The sequence below is a fragment of the Amphimedon queenslandica genome, unplaced genomic scaffold (genome assembly GCF_000090795.2).
Source record: "Amphimedon queenslandica unplaced genomic scaffold, v1.1 AMPQUscaffold_13250, whole genome shotgun sequence".
In the NCBI taxonomy this organism is placed as follows: Eukaryota; Metazoa; Porifera; class Demospongiae; order Haplosclerida; family Niphatidae; genus Amphimedon; species Amphimedon queenslandica.
Window position 1 is genome coordinate 87913 of NW_003546514.1, and position 13585 is coordinate 101497.

A 13585-nucleotide genomic window follows, 5' to 3' on the forward strand; every position below is an offset into this window, starting at 1 on the left:
TACATAAAAACATATAGATGTGACATACAAGCCATGGCAAAGCCTGTTCAAGAAATTGCTATTATGAGTCAAATGGCAGCAACATCTACCATGGGGGGATTGTCGACTGGCAACCACAGGAGACAGAATGAGAGAAAGAGGCAATTTTTTACGTTCATGCATCAAGGTCATAAGGTTTGTAACTATGAGTGACACAACACAAAATTAATCGTTTTTCAACTAGATATGTAGAGTAACATTTCTGAAGCTACATGCATGTGGCAAAAGCAGGTTTGAGGAAATCATGAAAAACTACAGAATGAATGGATTAATACCAAGGTATGAGACTTACAAATTCAATGTTATGTACTTAACTTTATTAGAGTTCACGGAAATGCTGGAAAGACACCAAACCATGCTTTGACTTATAATGATATTCTCCGGGTTGTTGCTTTCATCAGAAATTACGCTGAAGTCCATGGAATCAGTCTTCCTGGAAGAATACCTGGAATGAAAAGTTACGAGAATAAGAAGTTCTTACCATGCAGTACATCTAAAAGGCAGGTATACTTAGAGTATGCGGAATCATGTGAAGGGCTTCATGTCAAAGCATGTGCTGAAACAACATTCAACATGTTGTGGCGACCCTACCTGCCTTATATTGAAAAAATGAAGCCTATGTCTGACTTGTGTGCCACTTGTAAAGAGATAAGTGGACTGATTATAAGAAGTGCTAACATGCAATCAGATGAAAGGATAACTGAGGTAAGTCAGTATTGTAATAACACAAGTATTATTTAGAATTTTCAGGCAATGCAAAAGGCACTAGATCACAGAAGTCTTGTTAAAAAGGAAAGGGAGTACTATAAGGATGTATTAAAAGAGGCACAATTATTGTTAAAAGGGCTGTACACTGATGCAGGAAACAATTACAATCCCCCACTAACAATGCCACTTGCTATGTTAAATATTGTAGCACATTATAGCTTCGATTATGCTCAACAGGTAACATTTTATGATAATTATGAAAGTGTATCTAGCTCACTTACTTTTTTAAAGGTTCACTATCCTTCAAGTCCACTACAAGCAGGTCCAATTTATTTTCTTACTCCCAGGAAATGTGGCATATTTGGTGTGTGCTGTGAAGCTATCCCTCAGCAGGTTAATTTCTTGATCGATGAATCATTCGACACTGGTAAAGGGGCAAATCCTGTCATAAGCATGGTACATTTTTATTTGAAGAATCATGGCCTCAACTCAGTCAGTATCCATTTCAATGCTGACAACTGCACAGGGCAAAATAAAAATAATACAGTTATTCAAGTAAGTATATTACATGCACAATAATGAACATTTTAAATGTAATTTTTATTTATTTTAGTACCTCTTATGGAGAGTCATGACAGGACTCAATGCGTCCATTTCAATATCTTTTCTGCCAGTTGGACACACAAAATTTTCTCCTGACTGGTGCTTCGAACTATTAAAGCAAAAATTCCGTAAAGCAGAGGTGGACTCATTGGATGACTTCATTCAAGTTGTAGAACAATCATCTGCTGTGAACAAAACCCAACCAGTAGGAAGTAGCAATGGTGAACTCATTGTAGAAACACTTGACTGGTGTAGTTACTTTGCTACATTATTCAAGAAAATAAAAGGCATCACAGGCTTTCAACACTTTGTTGTAAATGCGACCTCACCTGGTGTAGTTGCAGCCAGACAAGCTGTAGATGGCCCAGTCACACAATTCAATTTGCTGAAGGAGGACGTTCAAATAATGGAAGATGAACTACCTAATATATTACCACCAAAGGGTATGTCAACTGAAAGGAAATGGTACCTTTACGAAAAGATAAGACCGTTTTGCAGATACCAATGTAAAGATGTAACCTGCCCACTTCCTGATACACCTCGACTAACAGGATCATCTCGACAATCAACTCCAGGTGTGGATGATCCACCAGACCTCGCAATGGAGATTGAAGTACCACATTCTCCAAGGCAATCTCTAGAACCACCTGCAACACAAAGAAAATGTGGTAATTGTGGTCAATTTGGTCATAATAGAAGAACTTGTCCATGTAATCAGTAAATGAATAACAGAAATGAGTTTGTGTAATGCACATACTATTGATCCCCTTTCAACAGGAGAGGAACTAGTTTGTCTACAACAAACAGACTATTGATCCCCTGAAACAGGAGTGGAACTAGTTTGAATGCCAAATATTCAAACTATTGATCCCCTAAAGGAGAGGAACTTGTTTGTAACGCTAAGACATACAAACTATGGATCCCCTTTTTTAAAACAAAGGTGTGGAACTAGTATGTGCGTGAGACGTCAACATAAACACAAACACTCATTTTTGTTTAAAACTTACTAACTCAAAAGAGAAGGCCCGAGAGAAAGTTAGTCACGAAGTTATCATGCAGGTGATTTGTGTTTATCTGTACAGGTGAGAGGACTGATGATAAAAATGTGTGGGAGGAGAATACCGAAATAGAAGTTATTGCGTCATTCACAGCCAATCAAAGAACACCAAGTGTCACCTGTGACCTTTAGGATATAAAATAAGACACCTGAAACTGTAAGTTCAAAATCAAAAAGTAATGGCTGCCCCAATAGAGGATGTCCTCATTGAGGTCCATCCATCTGATGGTAAGTTGGGAATGTGTAACCCTATAGTGATAACTATAATGCCTTTTGTTTTTGGTAGATGAACTTGGTAAGTTGTTGGTACATGTATGTTTGTGTTGTACATTAAAAGCAAAAAATAATTGTATTTATAGCAGAAAAAGATGAAGTAAGGGTGAAAGAGACGAAAGGAGACAGAGGAGAGAGGACAGAGGAGAAGGGGGACAGAGACAAAGAGGAGGCTGGAGATAGTCAAAAGGACAATGGTAAGAATAAAAGGTGAAACATACAACTATACATGACATTGTTTTTAATAGAATCAAACGGCTTAAGTAAGTTTATTTACATGTGTAATTGTGTGATAATTTTTGTTGTGAAGTAGCTATGAGAAGCTAAAAAGTAATTTTGCATTCAATTTTAGTTAGTTCTATTTACAACAAATAGGCAAGAAGAAAGAAGGAAGGCCCTTAGGTAATTAAACAATAGTTGAATTACTTGTACTTTAAATTCACATTTCTTAACTAAAGACTTGGAACAGTTCAGGCCTGCTCTCCGAAGTAAACTTAATTTTAAGTGTAAATTAAAGGCTTTATGCCATTGTAATTTAGGGCAGTTGGAACTCATTGAAGATGGCAGGAGGGAGAGGATGGGGAGTAGTGAGGAGATGGGAGAAGAAACAGAGACAGGAGAAGAGACAGAGACAGGCGAGGAGACAGGGACAGGAGAAGAGACTGGGACAGGGACAGAGAGAGACAAAGGAAAAAAATTTAAAGTATCAAAAGAGCATTATTGATCACTAGAATTTTTCCTTTGCTTAGAAAAAGCGAAGGCAACACAGAGGAGGGTGGGGTAAATGTGGAAAGCGTGGAAGAGGAGGGAAGGGAGGAGGCCAAGGAGGGAGGGGAGGAGGCCAAGGAGGTAGAGGGGGAGGCCAAGGAGGAACAGGAGGAGCCCCTCGTCCAACAGTAAGGAAAGGAACATAATGAAACATAAGAATAACAATAATCTTTTATAGGATTCATCAGCAAGTGCTAAAACTATAAATTATTTTAATGTTAAATGTAGGAACCTTAATTATAGTTCTAAATAAAATCTAAATAAAAATATTACCTGTAAACTCAAGCAGAAGCAATGTCCGGATGTAAATGACCCAGATGATGTTATTACAGTTCACAAAAAGGACTTTATTGGCACTAGAACACATAGCAATAACTCTACAACTTTTGTAATGAAATAACTTACTTGTATTTGATGTCTCAATGCATGGCTGGGCTTTAGATCACTCTTAAGATGTCCAAGAAGCAAGAAAAGTAAGTTAAAATGCTGTCAAGTGCTGCTTTCTTCTTTACCCGTTTATTAATTGATTTGGGTGTGGTTTACGTGGTGGGCGTGGTGACATTTACTACGTCAACAGGCGTGACACGGAAACTTTGAAAATAACTTAAAATGCCTTTTTCTCTGTACTTGTATTCCAGAGCAATCGTCCAAACAGCGTCCCTAACTGCAAAGTTTTATTGCGCATTGTCATAAATGGGATATCGCTGGAAAGGAAATTTTTTTCTCTATCTGTAAGTACCAAAAACTGATTTTACCCAAATCCCGCAGATAGCCTGGTTTTCTCATATCGGGTCACAAATATGCCATGCCACCATCAGCAAGGGAAGAATCAATAATATCTATTGTTAAATGAGCATTTCTAGCAACATAAAAGCGTCTTAAAAGGCGTCTCAACAAAGGATAATGAACAGAAGCATTGCGTAAAATATGCAGCATGCTTTTACAATCAGTATCAATACTACTACTCACAATAGGATGGCTGTCTGTAGAGTGCCGTTTGAGGGTAGGCTTTCTCTTATTAGTATACATTCTATTGTTATCATCAAAATTGTCATCTTTAAAATCACTATCATTGTTACACTCTTATACTATATCAACACATGACACATAAACAATCCCTGCTACATAACAGATGCCATTTGTATCAACAGAGATTGCAATTGGACTATCTAATTTGCTATCAGAATTATCATTAGGATACAAATACGCTGATTCAAAAAAATAAGGTTCACTAAGTTTTGTGAGACATTGCTGACCAAAATCACTAAAACAATTGAACTTCAATTTCCTAATGCTATTTGATGCAAACAGCGATACGCTGACTTTGTGGGATCTGTTTTTAAAAATTGATTCTAACAATAATTATACTTGATGCAGCATTACATTTACTGTGATATGATATGTTCTCAAAATCTACACCTTTCATACTTGATGGCAATAAATTATCAACTATTGTCAGGGCTGTAATATAATGCATCAATAATTTTAGTAAATAATATTCCTTTCCTTCACTATTTGATGTAGGTAATGAGTAAGTACAACGTAATCTATACAATATTTGACCATTTTGACGATAATAATAATCTTTTCTTAGATGCTTATTTTCTTTATTGTTATCAAAAAATTAATATCTCAAAACCTTATCCTTTGTTGCACCTTATATTGTCACTATTTTCAAATGCCATTACAAAGTTTTTAGTCTTTGTGGGTCTGGATTTTGTTGATAACATTTTTTAGATATTATTTTGTTTAAGGGGTTTTGGGAATCTATTTTTTGTGAATACTCTTTTTTTCATATTTTTTTTATCTTTGTTTTTGTTATACCAATTTATAAACTTTTGCATAACATAACTTGGGTTCAATGCATTGTACTTTTTTGAATTATGCAAGCATATATCTTTCACTGATTTTATATACAATTCATGCTTTGCTTTTGACCCTGTTACATTGCCTTATATAGTATGCTATGGCATTTCATCTATTTCTACCTTTAAAGCCTTCCAGTTGTTTTGTAATTTCATACATTTTACATGCCTTTTTTTAAGTTTTTGACTTAGTTAAATTACTTTTTCTTTTTCTTTTTCCTTTTTTCACAACTAACACCAAAATAATTACACTTAACAAAATTGCAAGTAATACAAAATCAAAAATGCAGGATCAATATTATTACTATTACCATTACAAATACTCAGAAATCTAATGTTTATCATTGTAATTACTTATCTTGATAATACAACAACTATGCCAATGATTTTCACGTATACAATTAGCAGCTGACAATGAGAACTCTGTCCAGCTGTAGCCATAAACTTACTCTAAATGAAAAGGAATTTATTAATTTTTGAAGTCACTTTATAATATTTACGTATTAGCTCTTAAAAGAACTGGTGATCCCTTAATCTTAACAGTTAAATGCTGTTAGGCATAAAAGAGAAGAACAGAGCGAAGTGAAGTTGCTGCAATTCCACTGTCACTATGGCATAAGTGCGCATGCTCATTTCATTTCAAAATGGCGTCTAAGACAGAAGGTGTCTTTCAACCACACCCAAATTATTAGAATTTATAATATAAAATTAAAGAATGTATAGACACTACCTTTGAGGTCCTTGACCCACTTGCTAAGGAATAATGTAAAGGCCATCTTAAGCTGTTGTCTGGTTTAAAAGATTATCGTGGCGATAGAAGATATTAAAAGAAAATGTCTGAACTATTTTGCAGGAAATTGAATTTGGGCCTATTCTCCAGATATCCTCCTGCAACATTAAGTTACACTTTAAAAGTACCAGGAAAATCGCTCAGTGAAGGAGAGCTCATCTACGCAATTTATAAGGCTGTATAATGTAAAATAAGAGTGACAAGAGTTTGAAAATTTTAATATTGGCCACCAGCTGGAAAAATCAACCTCAACCCTACATACAGGCTACTGCCTATATAATAATAGCAGGACCCACGACAAAAATAATGTGCAGGACTCACAAGAGAATAATAGTAGGAGCAACAAAAGACACTCAGTCTATCCAGGCTGTAACAGCAGTGCAGGCTGATGCAAAAAAACAAGCAGGAGTCACAAAACTACAAAATATAAAAAAATCCTTAGAATATTTAGACTGTATGGTAGGCTAGTAGCCAACAAGTCTTATGATAATTGAATAATTTTATACATTAACTTAATGCATTAGTGAATTACAAGAAACTAGACCAAGACATTGTAATGGTATTTAAGTAAACCGTCTAAAAGTGTGCCTGTACAGCATGCATTATTCACATATATGGCAAAATAATTAATTTATAAGGCAAGTACTACACAAGGAAGGGCTTAAATAATTTTTTTTTAAATATTTACAAGTAGAATGGGACACAAGAATGAGTAGCAGTAACGTTATTGTACCCGGCAAAAATATACTGTACAATAAACATGCAGGCGATACTGATAAAATAAACAAATTTACCCACTCAGTGACAATTGTGGCATTAAGATGGCCCAGCATATACAAACCCACCCCTTCGAACTTCATGCATACTTACACTACATGTAAATGGCACTTGCATGACCATTCAGAAAATTTCTGGTGCCACACCAATCATGACTAGAAATTTCCTTACAAAATTTCCTTCCACTTATCAATTACCAACAATACAGCACAGTTACACATATCCGTTGGAGTGGAATATTCTTAGATTAAATTATCATTAACCTAGCTTTATGAATTTATGGTTGAATGTAAGCAAACCGCAGTGTGCATGCCCTATGCAAGCCGTACATGCATAGATAGACATCTGATCCAAAACTGACTAACCTTGCAGGCACCAATATTGTATCCAGTCTCACTAAATGAGCCAAAAAAAGGTATGAAGGCGAGGATTACATGGTCACACTGGCCTGAATGCCCTTACAACATGTCTTCTCATGAGCACGTGTTGTATAATTAATAGGTGGGTGGAATAATGAATGCGGGCAGGCAATGGGAAACAAGGAATCAAATTGGAGGCCATATTATATATTATTAATGTACATTATTATTGCCTACTTTTTTATAGACATTTGTTTCAATGAGTTTGCTTTTGCTTTTACATCTTTATAATACTTTGAACTAGTTTGCCATATACACGTATGTGAACTGACAGTTTCAATGAAGTGTTTTCATTACACATAATCTTGATGTTCATGAACAGCCATTTACACAAGTGTAACCGCATGTACCCTGTAATTTGCTTGGTGGTGTATTCCGTGTTGGACGCCAAAATAGAACCAGCTCTATCTTTCTGTCTCCATCTGTGCCCACAATTGTGCACTGGTTTTTTTCATGATTTTAGAATGCAAACATAGCATTGGTACACAAAGCACACAGCAGTCTTGTATTTTTTGAACTAGAATTAAGTGATAATGGACAGAGTTTAGTTGTGACAGAAGTCAAGGAAAATCTTAGCTATGATATTAGTCGAGTAAGTACTTATAGTGATGCATTACATTTTGCTTAGTGATAAATTGTATACTGATTTCTGTTGTATAATATATATATATACTATTTAGGCAATATATTATAATCATCTCCCTTGACAATGAAAAATTAGTATTGAAAATAAAAAAGAGGCAGAAGGCTTACTGAAATTGAAGGTCAATAAAAAAAATACTTCAGGAGCACCTTACTCAAACAACAGGCAAAATTATTACATTTAAAGGCATTACTAGCATACAGACTGGAGCAAACAATGATGATGGGAACAACCTGGAAAATCTGGTAGATTGATTGAGGAAAGTGAAAGGTATATACAGCCATGTTTGTCCATTAGAAATCCATGTAATATAGTTCACTATGTTCTAAGTCAAACCTTGAAACATTTGTTTTAATGCCATAATATAGTTGTATATGAACATGTTATGATTAGCAATTTGCAGTGGTGGGCATTTTAGTTATAGTAGCAAAAATATAGCAAACTGTATGTACATGCGTATATATTTTGATCAGTACTTTATTATAGGTTCCTCTGTGAAGATTCATAATGGTACTATAACTGGTCTTATGTTCCAGGATGGCTTGATGAAGACAATATTTTCATCGTATCCAGAGATTATCCTTGCTGAAGCAAAATATAGGCTTACCAAATGGCAAATGCCGGTCTATTTGATGATGTATATAGATAGAAATTGGTAAGGTGAAATCATATCGGTTTTCCTAACAACACCAGGAGCGATGTCGAAAATGATTCAGGCTTCTTAAGACTGTGATTCCTTCTTGGGGAGATGTTAAAGTGGTATTGACTGGCAAGGATTTTAATGAACAAACAGTGTATAAAAGGAAGATTTGGTATCCTGTTTTACAAATCCGCCTGTTCGACACGCTTTTTTAGTTTCAGACAAGTTACCGCTGAAAGAATGAGTGTTCGACCAAGTGAAAGAGATCATGTCTTGGAAATAGTTTTGAAACTGGCATGGCGGAGGCTAAAATAAGGAAACCTATCAAGAGCTTGTGCAGTGCTATTTAAAATCAGTGATATCTTATTAAAATTTGAATTGGCATTACATTTTTCATGAGTGGTTTCAGTGTTTCTTGGATTGTTTCACACTTGGGGAGAGGACAAATTATCATGTGGAAAACATTAATGGGAAGCTCAAAAGTGTTTGTACAAGGTATATTACATGTATGTTGAATATACTTAGGTACACTATATAATTTAGTGTATTTAATTTATAACTTGAAATGATGACATCATGCATGCTTTTCCTTATAGGTATAGTAGTCTTTCAAAGCTTTGAGAAACGAATGAGATCACTCCATTCATATGGCTCTTGATAAGAGACGTGTTGACATGACCGATCCAGAGCAAGTAGATTACTTAACCATTTTGACACCATATGCTTTACAATTTGTTTCCAAGCAACTATTACAGAAGAGCCGAGTCAAAATTGTTCAAGTGTCAGAAAACAATTCATTTCTTGTATCTTCCTCTTCTGGTGGAAACTTTAAGTAACTGTAACTAGTTGTCAATGTGTCTTTTGGACAAGTGCTAAGCTGCCATGTCGTCATATTCTTGCAGTACGGGACAGGAGTTGTCTTTCATTGTTTTGTGACGATTAAGTAGATACTATGTGGACTTTACAGCATTTGAAGGATGTCAATCAAAATAAGATTGGCTCTGTCAAACAATCCTTTAATGTATAGATAAACAGCAGTGTTTCAGTGCATTTATTCCCGATATTTTTTTGTATTCATGTAGTTTGTAGGAATAGCCCAAGATCACGCTAAAGTAGTCCTTAGTCTGCATCAGAAGTATTAGAAGGCTCAACAATTAGCTTTTGAAAAGGCAACAATTATATTTGAAAGTTAGAAAGGAGGATTTTGAGTCTTGCCTGAAAATAAAACTTCTGAAAGACAGTTGGAAGAATGGCAATAGTGTTACTTTCATCCCTGTTCACAATGAATTTCGTATGTATGTATGTTTGTCTTTTTTTCGCAAGAGTCCCAGGATTACATGTACCATTTACATCAGTAGGTACCTTACTACTCACAGGCCATGGCCCTAAAAATAGGATTAACAATGTCACCTAGACCCATTTAGCCTCATGGGTTGATTAACACTTGACAGTCCATTATCCCTGCTAGTACTCATGCTAGCTACATGACTGGGCAATCAATGACTCAAAGTTCTGATGCTATGTCTATATGTCTTTGTAAATGTGCATTACAGATCTGCATGTACATACATGAATGTAAATGTAAATTGTATATCTATAATTATTGTGTCTATTATTTTATTAGTGTAAATGTTTTTGAATTGCATTTGATTTATACACATGTAGGAATGGCAGCTGTTAAAGGAACACATTAACGGAAGCAATTCATCGTAAAAAGTGACGCATATGTTCGTTAATGACGTGTAGTACTGAGAACTATTCATAATGTGCAGCTGTGCCTCTACAATTAAGGCAAAATAGCTATTTGAGTGGTTACTAGCTAATGTTCCTAGTGTTTCTTCACTAAAAAGGGTTTCTTGGGTGGTATAAGTTCTAATGCTGGTCAAAAGAAGTGTTCTACAGTTGCCTACTCCTGGTTCTACACCTGATTACTGTCTCTACTCTCTACGTGTGTCTAAACATGTATTACAACTAGTAATTAATAATGTGTTGCACACCTAATTTAATGTTTCCTTCCTTTACAGTGACATGTGCATTTATTTCCATAAATGTTTCTCTTTTTGGAAATGGTTCAAAATGATGATCATAAAATCGATACAGATTCTGCAGCTGAAGTACCTAGATCATCGGATTCATCAACTACATGTCAGTTATGTGGTGATAATGCAGTTCAACATTGCTACATGTGATAATATATTTTGTATCTAATACAGACTTGACAAATGTAACAAAGCCATGAAAAATCAAGATGCATGGGAGACCTAAAGGGGCAGAAATAACAGTAATCAGAACACCAAAAGAAGGAAATGTTTGTCTAAAAACAAGCCTGTACCTTTCCTAAAAAAAGTCTTCACATCAAAAAAGAGTAAGGTATATATAGAGTAAATAAAGAATATTAGAAATGGAAAAGTAGTAGGATTAAATTTGAAAAAAGTAAAAAAACAAGACTTTACTTGCAATCTGGTGTGGTAAGAAATTCTACACCTTTGCTTGAAAGACATAGCTTCACATAGTTCAGATTTATATAAGTAGTCTGAGTATGTTAATAATTACAATACTTTTGGGTAATATTCTTCATGCAGTGTTGTAGGAACCAGTTTGCAAGTACTCTCTTGTTTCTTTACTTTTTTCCAATTTAATACCACTCTTTTTCATTTTTAATGTTTTATTTTTACTTGGTTCTACTCTGTCCTCTGTGGTCCAAGATTTAAGCCCAGAGGAGTGATGTAAAAGCCAACTTTGACGGTTCTCTAGTGTAAAAGATTATCGTGGTGATAGAAGAAAAATGGAGCAAGAAAACTTCTGAAAAATTTCGAAGAAATTTGAAATTGAGACTATTCTCAAGAATTGCTCCCGCTACATTACAGTCCACTTTAATGGTACTAGGAGAAACACTCAGTGAAGGAGAGCTTATCTAAGCCATTTATAAGGCTGTGCAACGTAAGATAACAGTTAAAAGTGTTTGAAAATTATAAAAATGGCCGCCATCTTGAAAAATCCACCTGAATCCTACACATAGGCTACCGCCTATCTAATAAACTGACTTTTACATAATTTGGCAAAAGTTAATACGTCAGTGTAGATAGGAGTTAACATGTACTGAGGTGGGTATATATGCATATGGGTAAAGGGTGGGGTTATTAAACATAACCCAAGTGTAGCATGCCCATAATTAATAGTACAGTTAGTATAATTAATCACCAGATATACAAATAATTTTATCTTAAAGTGATTCTTGCATGGTTTGTTGATGCTGTCATAGCCAATGAAGCTGTAAATGGAGACAATAGTACAGCAAGAGGAAAATGAAATTAGGCCGGAAAAAGTGTCAGCTTTTTGCTTAGTTGAAAACGTGTTTTAAAAATATTGTACCAAAGATGCATGGATGGTGATTGAAAATGTTGGAGACATAATTTGGAAAATGCTGTTTACAATTGTGGAAGATGTATATGTTCGATTGATGATGATAATCAGGCGTCAGTTGTCTGTGATTGCTTTTGAACTGGTTTCATTTTAAATGCTTAATTTTAAAAAATCATCCAAAAGCCAAGCATATGTTTTATTTTGATTGTTACATATAAAGTAAAATTGTCTTCTTTTTCTGTTTGTGTCTTGCTTTAACTTGAACTAAATACGTAACAAATTATCATTAAATGAAGCATCCAGTGGGTAGCTAAACGTTAAAATTAATGAAAAATTGGGGCGAGCCTTAGCAAGTTCCACATGAACGAGATGAGTATGTTTGTCTGTCTGTGGTCATTACAGAAATGCAGAATGCTACAAAGAATGTGGAACGAGTGACATGCAATGTACTCAGACGTATGCGGAGTGAACATGTTGCATTCTGCAGAGTGTCTAGACTGCGGAACAGAGCAATAGACTACCATAAAATAGATAAAATACAAAACAATGGTATTGATTATCTGGTCGGTTCTTTTAGGAGATGGACGGCTAAATATCAGGACTGGAGCGGACTTAACAAGAGTACAAGACTCACAACAAAAACTTCTCTTTAATAAAATGGCAGACTCAATTGAGTACTGCGCATGCTCACAAAAATGAATAATTAATGAAATGAATAATGAAATAATCATACAATAATAATAATACTATTCAACACACTCCCCCCTTGGCTAGTAAAACTAGCCAAAACAATCACATTAACCACAATAATAATCATAAAATTAATCCTAATAATAAACAAAATACATAATAATTACAATAATATTAACCATGCTAAAATAATATGTACAATAACAATAACAACATTACAATAATAACAAAACTACATGATATGCACAATAATAACCACATTATCATAATAACTATTATGCACAATAATACACTACAATAATAACTACTAATTATGTAAGATAGTCATTGTTACAGCACTTACATCAGTGATTGTGCTTTAATATGATCTCGTGCTGCAAAAGCAGCTGCTCTCCTAGGCCTCTTATTAGTGACCAATTCCTCGTCGTCATTCACGACCGAACTAACTGAATCTTGGACTGTATTAATTTCCTCGCTTGGACCATTAATTGTTAGATCATCATTCACGACCGAATCTTGGACTGTATTAATTTCCTCACTTGGACTATCATCAACTGTTAGATTATCACATGGAATATTAGTGATGTCTTCTACTTCATTTGATGGTGGTAGCTGAGTTTCCTCAACTAACTCTGGATCACCTTGATCATCACGATGGACTTCAATTGGAAAAAATCTTTGAATGGGTCTCCTTAGTAGTTTAGATCGTCTCAAACCAGTGTAAACTCTCACTACAGCAGGTCTGACATTTCCATCTCTACCAGTCAATAACTCTTCTACACGCCCAGTACTCCAGAAACCTCGTTTCTTCTCATCACTATGTATGACTGCAATGTTTCCCACTTGAATCCAATATCTGCCAGGTGAATTACATAAATGAATTCTATGCGCTTCTCTTAACTCTAGAAGATATTCCTTCCTCCATCTGTTCCAAAAATGAGATAACTGGC

The 13585-nt window shown here is 35.0% G+C and overlaps 1 protein-coding gene and 3 long non-coding RNA genes across 4 annotated transcripts; all 4 read left to right on the top strand.

Moving 5' to 3' along the window:
* The first annotated feature begins 6 nt into the window (after positions 1 to 6).
* LOC109584079 (uncharacterized) lies at positions 7 to 460 on the top strand. The gene is made up of 2 exons (XR_002185837.1): positions 7 to 174; positions 224 to 460. It is a non-coding gene; the product is annotated as an uncharacterized LOC109584079 (long non-coding RNA).
* A 152-nt stretch (positions 461 to 612) lies between these two features.
* Positions 613 to 2071, top strand: LOC109584077 (uncharacterized). Its single transcript, XM_019999661.1, has 4 exons — positions 613 to 744; positions 790 to 984; positions 1039 to 1302; positions 1361 to 2071. Exons 1-4 carry the CDS (start codon positions 613 to 615, stop codon positions 2069 to 2071), a joined length of 1302 nt encoding a protein of 433 aa, XP_019855220.1.
* Positions 2072 to 3012: 941 nt separating this feature from the next.
* LOC109584080 (uncharacterized) lies at positions 3013 to 3376 on the top strand. The gene is made up of 3 exons (XR_002185838.1): positions 3013 to 3082; positions 3139 to 3168; positions 3220 to 3376. It is a non-coding gene; the product is annotated as an uncharacterized LOC109584080 (long non-coding RNA).
* A 131-nt stretch (positions 3377 to 3507) lies between these two features.
* LOC109584081 (uncharacterized) lies at positions 3508 to 3715 on the top strand. Its single transcript, XR_002185839.1, has 2 exons — positions 3508 to 3576; positions 3627 to 3715. It is a non-coding gene; the product is annotated as an uncharacterized LOC109584081 (long non-coding RNA).
* The last annotated feature ends 9870 nt before the right edge of the window (positions 3716 to 13585 follow it).

Coding starts and splice junctions, on each gene's coding strand:
- LOC109584077 (XM_019999661.1), top strand. CDS start 613: ATGTTGTGGCGACCCTACCTGCCTTATATTGAAAAAATGAAGCCTATG. Junction 745..789: donor CAGATGAAAGGATAACTGAG/GTAAGTCAGTAT, acceptor TAGAATTTTCAG/GCAATGCAAAAGGCACTAGA. Junction 985..1,038: donor GCTTCGATTATGCTCAACAG/GTAACATTTTAT, acceptor ACTTTTTTAAAG/GTTCACTATCCTTCAAGTCC.